This window comes from Rissa tridactyla, chromosome 1 (genome assembly GCF_028500815.1).
Source record: "Rissa tridactyla isolate bRisTri1 chromosome 1, bRisTri1.patW.cur.20221130, whole genome shotgun sequence".
In the NCBI taxonomy this organism is placed as follows: Eukaryota; Metazoa; Chordata; class Aves; order Charadriiformes; family Laridae; genus Rissa; species Rissa tridactyla.
Window position 1 is genome coordinate 71,213,563 of NC_071466.1, and position 13,867 is coordinate 71,227,429.

The window sequence follows — 13,867 nt, forward strand, 5'->3', positions numbered from 1 at the left end:
CCTCTTGAATCACGTTATTTAGCCACTGTACTTCAGCATTTCTCAGACTGAGATGTTTGCTGGAACAGCTGTTTTTCTTTCTAACCACACTTGCAGTATTCTTTAAAAGTTCACCATCCAAAATCCAGAATATTTGATGTAGAACAAGGAATGAATGAAAAGAAAAATAGGACATGAAATGTTAACTCTGAAATAGCTTTTTCAGTTAACAAGGCAGAAAAGGTTAACACCAAAAAAAAGCAGCAACACACCTAACTTAACCTTGTAAACCAAAATCCTGCTCTAACAACTAGCTACTAAAATATATTGAAAAAACCCAAATCACTTGTCACTCTTTATCTAAAACTGAATTCTAGCTTGAACAGAAATAAAATTCAAGTTCACAGTGATAAACCATTTTAACCACATCACCTGGGAAAAAAAACCAATGCACTTTCTTTTAATATTACATTATTTTTATACTAACTAATCATTTTCAAAACAAAAAAAATTAGTGTCTTGTCCAGAGCTTGCAGAGAAAAACAAAAACACACCCCAAAAAGCTGTTGAAAGAAACAGTTATTATTTCTATCTTCATTTCAACTTTTCAAAACACTGAACAGTATTCAAAAGAGTAAAAAAAAAAATAAAAATAAAGCAGTCGTCAGTTCAGATGGACTTTAATGCAGAAGTAAGAAAATACTGATGCAGAGTTTGGCTCCACTGGAAAAAAAAAGCATCCTAGATTCAACTATTTAAAAAACAATACAAAATCCTGTATTTCTTGTAAGGACAATACTGGACAACACACTCTTACAGACAACAGAAAGTTCAGAAATGCATTTTGTGCTCAATAATGTTTCTGACATTTCACATATGCCAATATTCACTCATTTCTAACACTCTACATTGCTAAAATTTGAATGTTATTTAGAACTCAGATATGCTGAGCCACAACCTCACTGGTACTTTTGAAACAATATATACGCTAGTGAAGATAAACGTATATTTTAGCTTCAAATTATTCCATCTGCTTGACAACAATCTATTAGGTCACAAGGCAGACAATAAGAGAAAATGAACAGAGATTTCTAGCTTTTGAGTTTTACTAACTCTTAGTGGGTAAGAGTATTGCTTTATGACGAGCTCATATCTGGGAGAGCATTTAGTGACTGCATAAAAATGAATAATAAAAATACTGACATATAAATAGGTCATGAAGATTAAGATGCTTTTCTTGTATTAATCTTACTTAGATTTCTGAGCTTTAAAGTAGAATATCCCATGTCAGTACAACTGACATGGGAAAATGACGGTGGGCTGTTTACTACAACCATAAGTTAAAGTTAAATCACAAAATAAAAGGATTACAGACTCAACTGGGGAAAAGCACTAGGTCAGGACTGCAATCTCTATTAATTAGGTATCCCAGCTGGGCAGTGGGTATGCAGCTGTTAACTTGATCAATGACTTACCTAAATGTCATCTCTACTGATTCGCTTATAAATTACCAGCAAGTGAGACTAATGTACAGGTGCTAATTTATTTAAACTGTTCTCCGCAGTTCTACATAGCTTTATAAACTGCATCTGGCACCTAATGTTAGCTGTCAGTTGTACTTAGACATGCCTGTCCTAACGACTCTGTTCATTAGAAATGAGCACAAATTATGAAATATTGTGAAAAATGATACATCAAATGGAATGGGCAAAGCAAATCAATTAGAGAAACTTCATAGCACATATTCACACATAGGAGAATAAAACATCCTAGCTTCAGAGTGAGGTCTATAATACCAATTAAAAAGCAATTGGTAGACTTCTGCAGAGTTATATATCAATTTGCTGGATTTTTTTTTTTCTCCTCCAGAAATACAGTTGTAATGCAAAGCTTAACTTTTCATTTCTAAATAAAAGCATCAGTAAAAAGCAATTCTGGTTCCACAACATCCAGAAGGATTAGCAAGTCAGTCAACTTATTTTCCTGTTTAAAACTTCACAAGGTTTAGCTTTTATTAAACTATACCTAAAACTCCAGTGAAGGACAGAATCCTACGATGTCTACTTTTGAAATACACTGTACAGACTGATTAACAGTAGAAGACATGGAGGTACATAAGCACTCATCAGAAAGAATTATTACTGTTCGAAATGTAAGCTTGATAATTCTCCTGCCAGTGCTTAAGCAGCTTTTATATTTTTATAACAGAAATTTAATTATGCATAGCAGACACTATTACACACTCTAAGTATTTTCCAACACCTGATGGAATATGAAGAAATCAAACACGTACCACAGATACTTGGTATCACCAAACAAAACACTATTCTTTTGTCTCCACTTCTCCATCTTTTCAGAAACGGAGTCTGCAAAGCACTCCCGTACTTGTCACCCGTACTGCATTTGTAAAATCTCATTTCCAGAATGAATCTGCTTTTACTAATGATGGAGCTCAATTAATTTTGTGCAAACTATGTTAGCGCTGTGAATTCATAAAGAAAAAAAACACTACATAGATATGGTCATTTTCCATTTTTTGCAGTCTTACTGTCTGCAAGCCTTCCCCCTAGACTCTATCAAAAGAAGGAATCCAGACTGCAGATGAACACATTCTCCTACCATTAACCTTTCGGGCAAACAAACTGAACTATTAGCATCCTCACTGTACTGTACTAACAAGGGAGGTATTATTCTGGTGGTAGGTCTGTGTATGAATACTTTCTTGTAACTCAGTAAGATAACAGTCATTAAAGGTAAGAAAAAAAAATTTGAAAAATACAGGAAAAGGAAATTCTGTAGTCCGTACAGAAATAAGAAAGCCAATGTAAGAAACAGGCTACTGTTACTGCTAACCCAGCTGCCTCAATTAATACTTTTACTGTTGACAGGACCTTATCCACTGTACACTGAGACTGGAAGGGTCTCTGCATTGGCACTTGTCTGTAGAAGAGCAAAGTGATATCTGTGATTCTGAATGAAAGCAGTCGCAGTATCAGTGCAGAGCTTTGTATTCATAAAGCTCGATTTCCTACGGATTTTCAACTGGAAGTCAACCTTCCCTTATGGATTTTCTGATACCTGATAAAACTCAAGTCTCATTTCAGCCTTTTCTCAGCAGGCTATTAACTGTGTGTCTCTTCCCTACTTTGCCGCTTATTTTCAGAAAAGTTTTCAGAACTTAAGTTTTGAAGTCTGTCAAGTGTCTTTGAAATCAGCCTGTATCACCGCCTACAGATGTAGTTCTTTCTTGGCATAAGCACACTGTCAAGACCTCTTATGTGGACACAGCTATGCTGACAGAATTTTGCCACTGACAGAGGCAACAAACAATCTCCTTACCCTGAAAAAAACCAAACCACACGTACCTCTCTTTTGGCACATGCTACATTACAGGTTTACCCCAAGGGCCCTGCTGATATACTCTGCTGACACAGTTACAGTAATAGTGTTGCTGCTGCACAGGGAAAGCTTCAGCCATGAGACTTCATGCAGCTTCACCTAAGAGTAAATGTCACCAAATGACATTTCTCCTCCCTACCTCTGATGTGTGATAAGACAGAAATGACAGAAGTAAAGACCAGGTGGGACATTAAAAAAAAAATAATCCAAGCAACAAAACATTTTTCTGAGTGAAAGGGAGCATATCTATACACGAGCCTAAATGACACAGAGAAAGAGGAGGCCACCCATCTGTCAGCTGTCAGAGGGAACGGCAATAAAATAGCATGTTTCAGGCTACTGATACGAGCTTAAATTCACGTCTATATTAAAATCCCTAAGCTAAATCAGAGTGTTAGTTGTAAAACATCCTATAAAATTTAATTTGCATTACCAGCAACCACAGTATTACACAAGAAAACCTGACCTAAATATACACAGCAGGTCAAATTGTGGGTAAACGTTTCGAAGTGCTACATAAACCTTTACAGTGCCTCTTATAACCTCAGATCAAGGGGATTATCCATTAGTACTTTTAAAAAGAACCTACTGTGCTTTAGCAAGATATGGTATACAGCTGTATACTGTGATGTCTGACCTCACATGGTAGCAGTAGAATCTCTATTCACAGTCACAGTTGCAATGTTTGCAATGTATAGTAGCATTCTTTCTTATTCTGACAGTTTGATTAAAATTCACAGAGAGCTGAGGGGCTCATGCTGAAGTAAAGTGCTTTCAATATCTGAAACTCTACAGTAAATTACTTCTCCAACAGAGCAACTGTACTTACATCAATATCCTCTTGAGTAAAAGTTTCTGGATCTTCTCCCATCATGTTGGCTAAATGTCTCTTTCCTAGGTTGAACTCTTCAATCTGTTTTTTAATAAATGCCTCCGTGTACTTTTCAGGTCCTGAGGCTCCTACATTTTTCCTCTGCACTGCTGTAGTAGTATAGATTAGCCTTAATGTCTAACAAAAACAAAAAAAAAGTGAGAGATTTATTTTATATTTTTAGCACAGTGAGCTCTAAATAAAATGAATAGTATAACAAGCCATTCATACCTATAACAAGATTCAACACATTATTGTAATAAATTAGAAAAGGCAGTAGTACTCATTAAACCATTTTCTTCCAATTGTTTAACGCTCATAAACAGATAAACACATTCTACAAGTTGAACATTTTCATATATTACAATTAATTCAGAAGATTTTTCTGATTAAAAGAAATATAGTATCATACATCAGGACCATCCAGCAAAAGCAAAACCCAGCACTGATCAACAGATGCAGTCCTAAAAGAAAATAAATATCTATCAGCAAATAAGCAGGTTTGCCTTCACCTAAAGGCATCCTAGAACAGAGTATGAAAAGAATCTGCAGGGCAGCTCTCTAGTGGCTTTCAGAAGCATGTGGCTGCACAAATACTGCTAAAGGCTCTGGAAAGGCTATGGAGTGCTCCTTCCTTGTTCACAGTGCCAGAATAGTTCTTAAGCTGTTTCACCATTTCAGGTAGAATAATTAGAAAACTAGTAAGGTAGTTCTCACCAGCAAATACTACTGAACACTGTTCCAGCTCAGAATTCCTAACTCAGGGGACAGTTATCTTTCGATCTTTGTAGGATACAGGTTTGGTTTTTCTTCTATCAAGACAATCAGCAGTTCAGATGACCAATTTCAATCAAGCTCTCTGCCAGACAAACAGGAACTTCACTGACAGAGCTGTAATGTCCCAATTCTGGCCTAGTGCCAATATTGTGCACTATTTTGTCTCTCCAACATTAGTATTAAAGTCCTCTGCATCTTAATTATTCCACACACTGAATGAGAACTGATTATTTGTGTGGTCTCCTGTGGGCGGGGGGAGGGAGGGAATAATAAGAAAAAAGGGTGCGTGGGACAGAAAAGCAAACACGGAAAAAGCATGATTTCGAATCAGAATGCCCCGTTCTGTTCACCAGATAGTACCCTGAAACACTTCTCTCCAGCCCCTTCAACCTGCCACAGCTTGGCTTTGTGAGCAGACAGTGCAGTTTCACAAGTCAGAGCGAGCCCATCTCACAGTCCACCCCTGCTAGTCTTCTTTCCTCCACTCCCTTCTCTCGCCCTTTGCCAGCTCTGGCACTCGGACTCTTCTGTAAGCCATCTCAGCTCCCTAAATGTGGCAGAACACTAACTTCTGCTTTCTTGTGGGCAGTTCTCTGCTGAGCTGGTACGTCTGACTGATTCAGAGAAGGCTCTGAGAAGAGAAGGTGGCTGAACCACATAACTGGGAGCAAGGAAGTAGAGGGGGAGTTCTCTCTTTACCTTCATTTCTTTGAGCAAATTACTAAATTGCCTCTGCTGCTCCTGGAGCTACAGCCTCAGTCTACCTTTAGCAAACATTAAAAGACGCACAACAAAGCGAAGTAGTTAGGGTTCTTATTATGAGCAACAGAATAAAGCTAGTATTTGAAACGATTAAATGTTCTCTGAGTCATGGGAATTGTCGTCTCCAGATCACAATTTAGACATAGTGACCATTTTGATGGGATTTCAGCATTCTGAGTTAAGCTAATACAAATAGCACAAAATACTTGCTATCTTCTTGTAATTAATACAGATACAACAGTAATCTTCAAACCCAGTTATAGCCACAATGATACAAACACATGTCTCATCAAAACAAGATTACATGGATATATTTGCAAGACAGACTCAAAAGCTGATTGAACTTCCACCTTCTGTTAGTAACATGAGTTAGCTTACATGAATTTCTCCTGTGACTAGAAGTATTCCGGGTGTTCTGTATTACTTGGTCAAGTCCTACATGAACAGGAAATGAAACACAGCTTTTCTTGTACTGTCACACAGCCCGGTTGGTATTCTGAACATCCGGCAGCCCACAATGGACTAGTCCAACACATCCAGTTTGCTGCACATATGTAAATCTATTCATGATCAATTTACCTGTCCATGACTGTCTCAGGCTTCAATATACAAAATCTAACAACCCCACTTAAAATTTCAATTTGGAATAAAGACTACAATGCCCTGACTTAAGCCTACGTACAGCACATGCCTGTGCTGTAGGCTAAGTCCTGTGAATTCACTGAGGTTTGATAAAGAAGGTAAAGTAATCTTTGAATAATGAGGTCATGTGAGGTGGAAAGAAATGACCCTCTATGCTTTTACAACCTGACATAGATAAAGATATGCCCCCCCCCAAGGTATGTACCTCAGAAAAGCAAGCAATACCTCTGCCAGAATAGATTTAAAAATAGCTCCAAGGCAGAATTTGGTGCTGAAGAGCCTGTTGTTACTTTGTTTTCTCCACAGCTTCTATGTATCACATACAATGCTAGTCCTGATTTGCCCCTTCCTTTTTTTTTTTCTTTTATATTCATGTTTTCTGGGAGGTTACATTTGACATATACAGAATTAAAAGAAAAATAATCAAAATTTTAAATATACACATTTTCCACAGGCAAGGCTCTGGTGATTTCCTTAAAAAGCAGAGGTGTCTCTGCACATTCCCTATTATTCTCTCCTAGTCACTCCTCAGCAAAGAATTCAATTCATCTTCTGTCTTACTTGTCTTAATAGTAACTAATTATTTGTAATTCTTGTTAATGAACATATGATTCCTTATTACTTGGCCCAAAATTACTTTCTCTCTGCTATGCTTTAAACAGAATACTTTAAAAGAGATTGCTTTCATCTTATTCCTGTCAATTTCTATTGTAATTTTCTCATTTTTGTCCTCCTTCCCTCAAGCTATTCATATTCTTCCCTAGTTTCAATTCGTCACTAATCAAAAGTCCCTGGACATACAAACTGTTCATAATTAGAAAACAGCCTCTTATGCAAATTAATATCTATTGTACTGGGTACCTCTTCTGGGATAAGAGTACTATTTCATGGGTGGTACAGGCAGGAACTGCAAAGCACAGCTAAAGGCTTCTGGCATTTCAGTCAAACAAGAAAGCACACTCCTCTACTTCACAGAGGAAACCACTAAGGTTTGCATCCACTTCTTACACATTTCGTAAAGTCTTACTGCAGACAGCATCCTCACCATTTTTTAAATAATTATGGTTATTAAGAGTACTCCTAAAATAATAGACTCTTGCACCAGGACAGGGGAGAAGGGAAAGCTTTTACTTGTGGATACAACTCCTTGGTATTAACCTTCTCTTCCTGATTCCTTCCCAAGCAACCTGCATTAAAACAGTTTGGCAAATCCCAATTTTCCAGGGAGACCATAAATTTATAGAAAATCAGCTTATGTAAAATTTGCCTTGGAAAAAAAAAATTTAAGCATTTTCAGAGAACTTCAACTTCTCTGGCCTATTTTTTTCCAAGCAGAAAAATAACTAGGACCTGTCTGTTTAATTGTCCTGTTCATTTTGCTTTACTGGAGTTATATGGGTATAAAATCAGCATGTATGACTAACAGAGGAATCAAGCTTCCTGTACTTCTGAAATGGAAGGAAAGGGGGATCAGAGACAGGAGGCTTGAATTCAAGAGAAAACATGCATTTTAGAATACGACGTAGTTACAGACATAGAAGACCACCAAATGATGTGGCACATGTGCAGTTGCACCATTTTTGTGCCACTTCCATGCTCTAAGCTGGCAGACTTCAACCACCTCCTTTTCCAAAACCATGCAGCGCACAAACAAATTTGTACTAAAATTTGTTATGTTTGGGACAGAACCTCACTAGAAGATGCGGAGCTGGAGCTGTATAACCTCATCAGCCTGCAGTACTGAGCTAGATTCCAGCGATGATAAAGTCGAGTGTTTATGGGTAAGGTTGAAGGGGAAGGGCAATAAGGGAGATGTTGTGCTGGGAGTATGCTATAGACCACCCAACCAGGATGAGGAGACAGATGAAGTATTCTGTAAGTGGCTGGCTGAAGTCTCGCAACCGCCAGCCCTTGTTCTGGTTGGGGACTTCAACCTGCCGGGTATCTGCTGGAAATATAACACAGCAGAGAGCAGGCAGGCTAGGAGGTTCCTCGAGTGCATGGAAGATAACTTCCTGACACAACTGGTACGTGAGCCCACCAGGGGAGGTGCCTTGCTAGACCTACTGTTGACAAACAGAGAAGGACTAGTGGGAGATGCGGTGGTCGAAGGTCATCTTGGGTTTAGTGATCATGAAATGGTCAAGTTTTCAATTCATAGTTATGTAAGGAGGGGGGTTAGCAAAACCTCCACCTTGGACTTCCAGAGGGCGGACTTTGGCTTGTTCAGGAGAGTCCCTTGGGAGACAGTCCTGAAGGGCAAAGGGGTCCAGGAAGGCTGGACGCTCTTCAAGAAGGAAATCTTAAAGGCCCAGGAGCAGGCTGTCCCCAAGTGTCGCAAGTCTAAAGGGCGGGGGAAACGGCCAGTCTGGATGAATAAGGAACTTCTGATGGGACTTAGGAATAAAAGGACGGTTTACCACCTTTGGAAGAAGGGACAGGCAACTCAGGAGGAGTACAGAGATCTCGTTAGGTTATACAGAGAGAAAATTAGGAAGGCAAAAGCCCAGCTGGAGCTCAACTTGGCCACTAACATTAAGGACAACAAAAAAAGCTTTTATAAATCCATCAACAGAGAGCCAGGGAGAATCTCCATCCCTTACTGGATGCTGGGGGGAAAGTTGCAACCAAGGACGAGGAAAAGGCTGAGATACTTAATGCCTTCTTTGCCTCCATCTTCAATAGTCAGACCAGCTATCCCCAGGGTGCTCAGCCTCCTGAGCTGGAAGATAAGGATGGAGAGCAGAACAACCCACCCATAATCCATGAGGAAGTAGTCAATGATCTGCTTCTGCACCTAGACGCACATAAGTCTATGGGGCTGGATGGGATTCACCCAAGAGTACTCAGGGAGCTGGCGGGAGAGCTCACCAAGCCTCTCTCCATCATTTATCAACAATCCTGGTCAAGAGGGGAGGTACCAGATGACTGGAGGGCAGCTAATGTGACGCCCATCTACAAGAAGGGTCAGAAGGAGGATGCGGGGAACTACAGGCCTGTCAGCCTGACCTCAGTACCAGGAAAGATCATGGAGAGGATCACCTCGAGTGAGCTCTCACGGCAAGTGCAGGGCAGCCAAGGGATCAGGGCCAGCCAGCATGGGTTTAGGAAAGGGAGGTCCTGCTTAACCAACCTGATCTCTTTCTATGACCATGTGACCCGCCTTCTGGTTGTGGGGAAGGCTGTGGATGTTGTCTCTCTGGACTTTGGTAAGGCCTTTGACACTGTCCCCCACAGCATTCTCCTGGAGAAGCTGGCGAATCATGGCATAGACAAGTGTACTCTTCGCTGGGTTAAAAACTGGCTGGATGGCCGTGCCCAGAGAGTTGTGATCAATGGGGTGAAATCCTCTTGGCAGCCGGTCACCAGTGGTGTCCCTCAGGGCTCAGTTTCGGGGCCAGTTTTGTTTAATATCTTTATCAATGATCTGGATGAGGGGATTGAGTGCACCCTCAGTAAGTTTGCAGATGACACCAAACTAGGTGGGAGTGTTCATCTGCTTGAGGGTAGGAAGGCTCTACAGAGGGACCTGGACAGGCTGGATCGATGGGCCAAGGCCAACCGTATGAGGTTTAATAAGGCCAAGTGCCAGGTCCTGCATTTTGGTCACAACAACCCCAAGCAGCGCTACAGGCTTGGGGAAGAGCGGCTGGAAAGCTGCCCGGCAGACAAGGACCTGGGGGTGCTGGTGGACGGCCAGCTTAACATGAGCCAGCAGTGTGCCCAGGTGGCCAAGAAGGCTAACAGCATTCTGGCTTTTATGAGGAATAGCGTGGCCAGCAGGAGTAGGGAAGTGATGGTGCCTCTGTACTCGGCACTGGTGAGGCCTCACCTCGAGTGCTGTGTTCAGTTCTGGGCCCCTCTGTACAAGAGGGACATTGAAGTGCTGGAGTGTGTCCAGAGGAGAGCTACCAGGCTGGTGAGGGGTCTGGAGACCAGGTCATATGAGGAGAGGCTGAAGGAGCTGGGCATGTTTAGCTTGGAGAAGAGGAGGCTGAGGGGAGACCTCATTGCCCTCTACAACTACGTGAAAGGAGGTTGGAGAGAGGTGGGTGTTGGCCTCTTCTCCCAGGTGAGTAATGACAGGACCAGAGGAAATGGTCTGAAGTTGCAGGAAGGGAGGTTTAGATTAGATATCAGGAAGAATTACTTTACTGAAAGAGTGGTCAGGCACTGGAACAGCCTGCCCAGGGAGGTGGTTGAGTCACCATCCCTTGAGGTGTTTAAGAAACGTTTAGATGTGGCACTTCAGGGCATGCTCTAGTGGCAGAGATTGTAGGTTGTTTGGTTGGACTCGATGATCTCAAAGGTCCTTTCCGACCATGAAGATTCTATGATTCTATGATTAAAGCTGCCCTGTGTCCATTGCTCCAATTAGTGGCACAGCTAGTCCTACTGAACCCAGTAGATACACAAGATACCAACAGCAGGCCTCCGGTCACTTGGCATACAAGAAAAAACATATATTATGTAGCAATCATACAAAATGTAAATACTCGGACCCATCATAAGTTTCTAAATAATTAGCTTTTGCTCAAAAGGTGAGCTTTGGCTTTCTAGTGTGCTGTTTTACAAAAATGTGTTTTAACTGATTTACTTAAACAATATTTACATAATCTCAGATTTCAGTCAGCCTACAAATTAATTAGGTGAACCAGTATCAGGTTTATGTTTTAAGAAGCATTTTTTAAAACACATCAGAAAGTATCACAAGGTGTCAGCAAATATGCATAAGTGATTTTTGTATTACTTTTTATACCTGATTTCACAAAGCGTTTCACCAGAAGAAACTTCTCAAAATTAAGTCTCTTGACAGGTAACTGTAAAACTGCATCTCCCCCACCCAGAAAAACTACTTTCTGTGCATATTTCACCCAATTATGTATTAAGTTTTGCTTATACTGTATACTTTGGAAATAAAAGATAGCTCTAAACATATAGATACATGGCAAGTGTCAGATGTGCATAATGGGGAACAGAATTTAGATCTGGGTGGTTTGAGGCACAAGTTATCAAATACTAACAGGCTCTTCAACTCTAGCTTAATTAAGAACTGCAGAAAAAGCTACTCCATTCCAAGCATGTAGTTCTGAAAAATTGTCACCAAAGTGCTATCATCTCTTTCCGATATCAGTACATATACCATCCAGTGATTATGATAAGGTACCCAACCCAATCAAATTCAATAGCTCGTATCGTACTCTGAACTCTTCTGTTAAGAACGGATATTCAATCACATCAGAAGTGACTCACAGTAACTAAACTAGATCATCTTTTTTCTTTATAAATTGTGCTAAATCTCTGTGTTTTGTTTATTAGAAGAATAGGAAACTAAACCTGTTGTTCAGTTAAAGCTAAGGGAACTGGAATTACAAAGTTTCTCTCCCACTTCCTCTCTCAAGGTAAGACACTTTCAAACACAAAAAAAACCCAAACCCAAGAAACTAAACTTTCCCCCACTGAGATAGATGAGAAGCAATGAACTAAACTCCAGCAAGGGATTTTTAGGATAGGCATCATAAAGAAGTTTCCTAACAGTAACAACAGACAAGTGCTTGATGGAAGAAATGGTTATAGCAAGTCAGAACAAGGGTACATCAACTTCTTACTCTGTCCTCAAGAGCTGCCAGTATCAGAGGCACAAGGAGAGGACAAACAGGTAGGGATAATTTTCCCAGGACACTTCCCTAGTTTCCAGTAATCTGCTGTTCAACAATACGCTGATACCTTGATTGTAACAGTCCTCAGTGGAATTTTCTTATGAGCTTCTTAAGTTCCTTTTTTGTATTCACATAAATTATTAGGATCCTGAACATCCTCATCAAACAGTTCCACAGGTGAATTACATCTAATGGAAAGAAGACTCTCCTAATTTCCTGGGGCCCTGCCTCCCATTAGTTCCCTTCACATCCTTTGGTTCACAGACAGTTAGATGATTTGTATATAGCTATAGGCTTAGGTACTGATCCCGTCTCTGGGGGCGAGAGGAGTAGACAAATCATCTCTCAAGGCCCCTTGAAGTTTTACCTTCTACAGTGACTTCTCCTTCAAGATCATTTCCTCATTTACAATACAAATAGTTTTCAGTCAAACTCAAGCAGGTAGCTGGTCAGGAAAACTAAGCTACTGTCATGATCATTACCTTTGATATAGGATAACCAAAGCAACACAAACTATTCTAATTGAAAACAAAATCAAGCGTTAGAATATTTTCAACCTTACTCTTTTTCTCATTCCTTGCACAACTTCAGCGCATATATTTCTGACTGCTGCATAAAGAACTACCCACATAGACACTGGGTCTTTATCCCTAATGGGTGAAGTAAACAATATAAACAGTTCAAATTGCTCCTTCCAGTATTACCTTTCATTTCCTTACTGCACCTATCTTCTGTTGCTTCGTGGTTTTGTTTAGTTCTGTCACTGAACAGCTCTTGAGCCCTTATTATCCTAAATTACTTTGTAACTTGGAAGTGTTACCAGCATGCCTTTTCATTCACTTGCTGGTCACTGATTAAATATATATGCAGGTGTATCAAATACCACTACACAAACACAGTGGCTGTCCTCAATACTGACAGCAGCTAAGCTTTTTAATTAAACTGCAATCAGCTGAACACCACGATCTCTCAAAACAAACAGGCAATTCTGTTAAATCAGAAGTTACCGCACTTGCGGAGCACGTTTCTCTCTCCATGGCAGGAATTGTGGGACTTCATTATCTATTTACCTGCTGATCAAACACAATTCAAGATGATCGACCTAAAAAAACACCACCTTCAAGTACCTCACTTTTGTGTTGGCTTTGGTCTGTACATGGCTCTGTTCACTCTAGCGAGATAGATAGATAGATAGATAGATAGATAGATAGATAGATAGATAGATAGAAAATAAATCAGGGCCTAACTAAGCTTTTTCTTTACTTTAAGAAAAACGAACTCGGCCCACGGAAGGGCTGATTCGGACGCGGCGCCGACCCTCGCACCCGCCACCCGCCCCAACGCCGCCTCCCCTCGCACCGCCGGCGCCCGGTAGGCCGCAGCCCCGCCCAGGGACAGAGGCAGGGACAGCCCCGCACCCCGCCCCAACCGGGGCCTCGGAAACCAGCGCGGTGTCAGCCCGGCAGGGACACCCCCGCCCCGCCGCTGCCCGCTTCCCCACACACACGCCCTCCACCGCCGCCTCCTGCCACCGCACGAAGCCCCCCGCTCGGGCCCGGTGCCCCCGAGGACGAAGCAGGCGGGGAAAGGCCCGGGCCCGACCCGCCTCTCACCTGGGCGCCCGGCCCGCCCGCCGCCGTGCTCCAACGGCCTCCCAGGCGCAACACGCGCCCAACGGCCGCCGCCATGACCGCGGCACCCCCCCGCTTCGCCCCTCCCGCCGCGAGACGGCAAGGCGCGGCCTCCGCAGGCCCCGGCCCCAGCGATTGGCGGGCGG

General features: G+C 41.6%; 1 protein-coding gene across 2 annotated transcripts in view; it reads right to left on the reverse strand.

The window, feature by feature from the left end:
- The window catches only part of MRPS9 (mitochondrial ribosomal protein S9), a 37,057-nt gene extending 23,201 nt beyond the window's left edge, over window positions 1-13,856 (reverse strand). Inside the window, exons 1-2 of one of the 2 annotated variants that reach the window (XM_054214378.1) lie at window positions 13,704-13,856; window positions 4,208-4,387 (exon numbers count right to left, since the gene is read on the reverse strand). In XM_054214378.1, coding sequence (XP_054070353.1) covers window positions 4,208-4,387; window positions 13,704-13,778 — 255 coding nt within the window. In that variant the 5' untranslated portion in view covers window positions 13,779-13,856. Of the gene's footprint in view, window positions 1-4,207; window positions 4,388-13,097; window positions 13,143-13,703 lie in introns of those variants that run through there. The other variant, XM_054214387.1, reaches the window with a different exon arrangement.
- Window positions 13,857-13,867: the final 11 nt, after the last annotated feature.